General features: G+C 31.8%; 1 protein-coding gene across 1 annotated transcript; it reads right to left on the reverse strand.

Moving 5' to 3' along the window:
- Positions 1-458: 458 nt before the first annotated feature.
- Positions 459-5,073, reverse strand: LOC107413751 (rhodanese-like domain-containing protein 4A, chloroplastic). The gene is made up of 4 exons (XM_016021792.4): positions 4,258-5,073; positions 2,431-2,533; positions 1,988-2,230; positions 459-899 (listed from the first exon to the last, which is right to left on the reverse strand). The coding sequence occupies exons 1-4, from the start codon at positions 4,989-4,991 to the stop codon at positions 846-848; spliced, it is 1,134 nt and encodes a 377-aa protein (XP_015877278.3). The 5' UTR covers positions 4,992-5,073; the 3' UTR covers positions 459-845.
- Between the last annotated feature and the right edge of the window lie 2,064 nt (positions 5,074-7,137).

Below are 7,137 nucleotides of genomic sequence, written 5' to 3' on the forward strand. Positions count from 1 at the left end.
CATACTAATAATTGCATGAAAAATTATTAAAAATATATATATTTTAATAATTAATTTTTACATTTCACATATCAAAATGAGAACAAGAAAGATACCAATAATTTTCAATTATCTAAAAGTTCTATAAGTATTTAGATGACATTTATGAAATACAATGTAACTGTAATGATTGTTTTTCTTAATTAATAAACAATTTATCAAATATATATATATATATATATATTTTTTTTGTATATTTTTATCAATAATAGTTTATTCATGACCGTTACCGTTTACTATAAATTAAATTGATTAAGAAAAATATAATAACTATTCAATATTTTTGTAATTTTTATAATCAATTTAATAATTGATTGTTTAAATAAGTTATTATTAAAATTTCAACAAAAATTTCTATTTTTTTAAATAAATTTTCAATATTTTTGTAAATTTTTATCGATATTCGATATTTTCTGATATTTATATATTTTGAACCTCCAATATTTCCATTGATACCGAAATTTTGAACTTGGTGAATACATTATACAAAAGTCCAACAAGTCTGGAATAGTCTGGTATCCACACAAGAATTCCAATCACTTCTTTGCAGTTGCCTAACTAGATGTTTATTCCGAGCACAATCCCCACAATAATGACAAATACTGTACATGCCAGTGCCACATCCAAATGCACAAGTACTGCTCTTTACTTGCACTAATGAATAGGGCACTCTTGTTTTACAAACCTGGATTTAAATCAGATGTAAGTACAGAACTAAAGATTGTCAAAATCGGAATGTTCAAATTTGGAAGTAGAATGAGCATCAGGCTAAAGGGTGTTGAATCTTCAGAATCAGAGACAAAGCATCACTTAAAGGGCTTTGATGGAGCAGGGGAAGATGGTGGTTTCAAATCTGGGTACTGCATCCAAAAAATGAAAGAAAACAAAAAACAAAACAAATGATATATCCACTTCATGGTCGTTGGGAATGTTAAAGGACGTATTCATGCATGAGGAGCAAAAATATGCATGCTTCAAAGAAGTAGCATCTTTTGTGGATTTATCCGTAAAATTTTGCTATGATAGCCATCGATGCCCATATTGTGGTGTTACTGGAGCCCACTCACATTAATTCAAGGTATAATACATACAAATACCCCAGAAATTACATGTAACCTAGCATCAACCCCCACCATAACCATAATGTGGGTGTCGATGCCCATCATGGTAAGGCTATATGTATACGTATCATATATTTGTAATTAAAAACATAGAAAATAAAAACAATATGCAAAAATAGAATAGGTTCTTTGACGGAACCCAACCTCTCAATAGATTTTTCAAGAAAACCCTATTTCCCAAAAGATCAATTAATGATCCAGATTCTTAATCATCATAAGTACACTCTTTCATTCAATTGGTTCTCTCTTAAATAGAATAGTTACACAAAAATCCCTAAACATCGGAAACCATCTACCCATAACTAGTAACATTGAACTACATAGCAATAGCGACTAAAAAATAGCAATATTAGTCTAACAATCACTAACCAATTGGACTAAATTAAATATTAAAACATATTATTTTACATTAAACCTCGTGATCATAACACTTGCATGCATAAAATTATTATTCCCAAAGCATTTACAGTCTTTAAAAAATTATATACAGTCAACAGCCTAATTGGGTAAAATTGGAAAAGAAAAGGATGCATAGCATCAGAGCATCCTTTTAAAGTTAAACCTGGTCTTGTACTTGAAGATACAAATTGCACGCTAATATGGAAAAATGGAAGGAAGCTATATTAATAGAGACTAGCAGCAAATAAGGTGAAAAAAAAAAAAGAAATGATATAGTTTTAGATGCAAGTTTCCATATCAAAACATGCTTCTGCAAAAATATGCTGATTTCGACAAAGTTTAATTTGATCATAATGCCATGTTTGACATGCAAGCCAAGATATTGACTTATCCTAATATGCATGAGGGAGCAGTAAAGAAAAACATACATTAGGGTAAGGAGAGGATGATCTTGAACCATTTTTTATCTCTAGCGAAGAGTTTGTGGACTTGGTTACACGTCCATTGTCTCTACCTTGACTTCCTCTAATATCAACATATGCAGAAGAGGTACCCTTGTTGTCATCTTCATTACTCCGAATAACTCCTCCATTCACCCCCTGTTCTTGTGAAGTTGTAACCTTCTTACGATAGATATGTACAGAAGGTGGAAAAAGAGCTTCCTGAATTTCCTGAAGTGTAAACAGAAGCCTAATTATAAAACTTTGTATCAAAAGCAAAAAAGTTGATCCCAAAATATATAAATTACTGCAGGTGATCTCCATTGGGGTTAAGAAACCAGAATTTCTCAATTGCAAAATGATTAATATATATGTCATGGAAATAGAGCTCTTGATGCAAAACAGTAGTAAAGGAGTAAAAGGAAACATACAATCCACCCTTTTTTGCCTCTGACCCCACCCTTGATTGCATAAGCTCCTTTGAAACCATTCTTGAACAATAACTCAGCCACTTTCATGGAATTACCATCAAAACTGCCTTGCATGGAAAAAGAAAAGTCAATAAAATTATAGAATATATAATATGTATCATTTTCAGAAGGAAATTCAAGATTGAAACTCTGTTGGACATTTATCATAGCCATAAACTCTATATAGCATTTGATTTCATAAGAGAATTACAAAAATGAAATAAAAATGCTAAAGCAATACTTTTAGATCTCAATTAGAATACCTGTCACAAAAGAACATAAGGAAAAGAAAGTGCATAACTATAATAAACTTTTACATCCCAAGATTTCTGCAGTTACAAGTTCGGATCTTATATTCACTGAAAAATTAAGTCAACATCAAATTTGATGGAAAAGCCAATTAGATTAAATTTTAAATTGTCATCCACAAAAAGAAGGTGCTTTATTGGAATTTTTTGCTCAAACTACTTGGTAGGATGGTGAAGTTTCACTCAATATATGATATGAATTTGTTTTATGCTGGTCATGATTCATGAATACACAACATGATTAGTGAAAATAATGGGGAGATGATGACAGAACTTTCACTTTATGTCTCTATACATCACTTTTTCCTCTTCTAGTTGTTTCAACGTTCTGAGTAAATGCTATAATTACAGTAGATCCATCGTTACTGAGGAGCTTATATTCATTAATACCAGAATGTCTTATCATATTCTAGGTGAAAAATCCGCTTATATGAATGCAAAAATAAAAGACTCCAGCGAATCATTTAATCATTTATTTCTTCTATCATCCTATATATAATAAGGAAACTGAAACAATACAAAATATACATAAACTAGCCCATTTAAAAAGATATATTCCAATCTTCTTTCAATTAAGTAATTTTTAATATTTTAAACAACATGAGTTTCTTCTCATTTTTGCAAGCAGAATGACAACTCCATCTAGAGGACATTGCTAGGTGTTTACTACATTTGTCCAAGATGTTCATAACTATAAAGGAGCTTATATGTGTTCATACAAGCACTTTAGTATCATTATTCTCGGCAAAAAATCCACTCAAATGAATCCACAAGTAAATTATCCAAGAGCCAACCATGCATTTGCTCAACTATATGGAATTAGGCACTGAGACATATATATCCATAAAGTAGCCCGTCTAACTGTTCCTACAACTATAAAGGAGCTCATATTTGTTCATACAAGCACTTTCATATCACTATTCTTGCAAAAAAAATCCACTCAAATGAATCCCAAAGTAAATTATCCAAGCGCCAACCATGCATTTCCTCAACCATATTGAATTAGGCACCGAGACATATATATCCAGAAAGTAGCCCATCTAACTGTTAAATTAGATTCTAGTTTCAATTCAGTAAATTTAAATATGTTAAATTGCAAGAATTCTTATTATTTTAGCAAACAGAAAATAAATCTCCATCTAAAGAAAGATAGTAGGTGACTTAATAGTCCAGAATATCCATTATTAGTCTTTAGCGAGAAGGAGCTCATATACATTGATACCAGATCCTCTTATCAATTATTTTTTATGAGAACCACTCAAATGAATCCTAAAGTATTTATTTAATTAAAAAAAAAAAATCAAGACCTAACAGCCATTTGCATTCCTTTACGACAATGCATATGCATTTTGTTGCCCTTCTAATAGTTTTGTTTCAATCTAGTTTCAAAAAGAAAAAAAACAAAATCATCTAATAAAAATGGCAAGAATTCTTCTCATTTATGCAAAGGAAAATGCTGAAGAGAAACTCTTACACTTACTTGTCTAGAACACAGACAACCGTATTAGCTGCGTCCTCGAAGTTTCCCAATACCTTCTTCACAAACCCATCTTCATCATCCTCGGAAAACTGAACCCGCACAACACCCTTATTTATAATTTTTAAATTTGGAGAATCCATATACTTCAAGCTCTTCTCTTCCCTAATATCCAAAAGCTGTGCATTGGGATCGTCCCGCAGCTTCCTAAACGCATCAATGGCAGAGATGAACTTGTATTTTCTGAAATACTCCTGGGTTAAAGGAATAACAACAAGCCAAATGAAAGTACACCCAGCAACAAAAAATGGGTTTCGATTAAAAAAATCATCAATTGAAACTAAAACTGCTTCCAGATTAATCTTGTTGGAAACTTGCTCTGTTGAAGAGACCAGAGATTCTGAGGCAGAGGAAGGAAGAGTAAGCAAAGCAGAAGTAGTGAGCTCATTGAGCATAAAAAATAGTTGAACTTTCACTAAATTTTGGGAAAATGCAGGGTTTTTGAGAAGCGAAAGATGGGCATGAAGAGGCTTTTGAAGGTGGTTCAGATATGAGAGATGGATGTCCACGGAAGAGGGAAAAGGGGTTTGATGAGATTTGATTCGTTGGGAAGAAGAAATAAAGGAAGGGATGGATTTTAGGAGAAGAGAAATTGATGGGATGGTGTTTGGTTTATGGGTTTTGAGGTGGGTTTGGAGGGATGGAGTACAGGAGAGAGCCATGGAAAGAGACTCCATGAAGACAATGTGATGGACAATTTTGGAGCCAAACACAGAAAGAGGATAAAGGCCATAAACAACCAAAAGAAAATTGGGGCGTTTGGTTGTATGCGTGCAATAAGTATTTTATTTTTATCTTGCATGATAATTTGTGGATATTTTATATGCAAAAAATAATAATAATTAAATAGCTTGCATAATAATTTAAAAAATAGTTTTTTTTTTTCCTGAAAATTTAAAAAACAGTTTTTTTTTATGTCTTATTGTTCTTAAAATAAATTACTTATATTGACATATAAAAGTGAAAAATGTTTCTTGAGTAGAAAGTGAAGTTTTTTAGTCTTTAAAAACATATACTATATATTTTAAGAAACTAGGAAAAAAAAAAAAAAATATATATATATATAGGACCTTTTTATGGTCAGGTTGGACCTTACCATTTTGATACGGTCCAAAAACATTAGGAAATAGTTAGTCATTAAATTTCAACTTATCCATTGAACAGTTTAGATACTTTTCTATCACATATGAAAAAATTACAACTTCAAAAAAAAAAATTCTTTAAGCTTCTCGCTTTAAAATATCCTTTCATGCTTGCATCACTGTTTACACAGACCCCCACCGTTTCATAATTCCCAAATCAACCATCTCTCACTCGCACCACCATTCCAATCCACTGTGAGGACCAACTTGTCCATTTCAACAATCCCAAATCCAACCCAACCGGCCACAGTTCAGAAACAGAAAGTGTCGCTGCCGTGAGTGCTTTGTTATTTTCTATCTCTCTTGCTTGTCGTTATGCTCGCTTGAAGAAATTTACAGGAGGAAGTTAGCATAAACATAATACTTGGGGGTTTCATTAGGCTTGTGTTCCTGTTAAGTTACTTTGCTGCTTTTTATTTGATTTGTTATTATTTGGACAAATTACAAGTTAAGGAAGACTTTTTCTTTTTTCTTTTTTCTTTTTTTTTTCTTTTTGCGCTTGACACATGGTGTGCATTTTGAGTTATACGGTCATTTCCTAGAGATTCTAGGTGGGTTTAATTTTTATGTTCTAGGAAGTTATCTCCATCTTAGTGCTTGATATGCATGTAATATTATAGACCATAAGTGTTTTTTATGTTATCATACAACCAAGAATCTCCACTTACGTTGGAATTTTTTATTGTATATAAATAATCAGATTATATTTTAAGATAAAATATTTGTATTCTGACAATGTGTATTGATTAACTTGTTGTGTTTGTTCAGATTTTAATAAATAAATAAAAAAAGGAATATGGATAGAGGAGAAGAGGAAGCTCCAATGGCGGGAAGCAAAGTTTTCACCCTTTTTGTCATGCATATTTTAATTTTTATTGCTTCCATCCCTTCCCTGTGAGCTTGAATTTTTTTCCTTTTCTTCTTTTCAATATATGACCGAGTATTGTGAGTTTGACAATAGGAATTAATTAAGTGTGACAATAGGGATTAAGTAAAGTTAAGAACACTGGATTGATACAGTGAATGTATATAACATTGGATTGATACAATGGATGTATATATTTTGCTGCATTGTTAACATTGTAACTTAAAAACATGAAAATTGGTTGCAGCAAAAAATCTGTTTGCTAAATACTTTAGGTTTTTCCCTACAAATCACTTATAAGTTAATCATCATTCCATAAAAATTCTTCACAACGTTTTTAAACAAAACTAATTGTCATGGAAATTCCATAAAAAAAATTATTAGAATAATTTTGGAAAATGAAAGATATATATGTTGGAGTATTCGGTCTTAAAATTATAAATGTGATGAGAATCCGCCTGAACCCGTACAATCGACTACCGACTAGGATGCTAATCTAATACAGATGAAGACCGGACCAATCACTAGAGCACAAGTCAAGAGATTCAAAGACAACCTAGCGGGATTTATACAGGGAGTTATCAATTCTCAAAAGGGTTTATCCATATCCGAAGATACAAGACCCGTTTTATGCATCCAGGTGGTGGAGACTGAGACGAACCTGGGTAGCTGTTTTGGTGCAAATATAGACTCTGGGCAGCACAGAATGGGTTCAATACTTCATGAATTCAATAAATATCACTAAGAGGTCATGGAATCAAGTCAAGGCAGAAGAAAAAGCAATCAAATAAGGCATTTGCACATAGGAGAAGTTTT

This window comes from Ziziphus jujuba, chromosome 9, assembly GCF_031755915.1.
Source record: "Ziziphus jujuba cultivar Dongzao chromosome 9, ASM3175591v1".
In the NCBI taxonomy this organism is placed as follows: Eukaryota; Viridiplantae; Streptophyta; class Magnoliopsida; order Rosales; family Rhamnaceae; genus Ziziphus; species Ziziphus jujuba.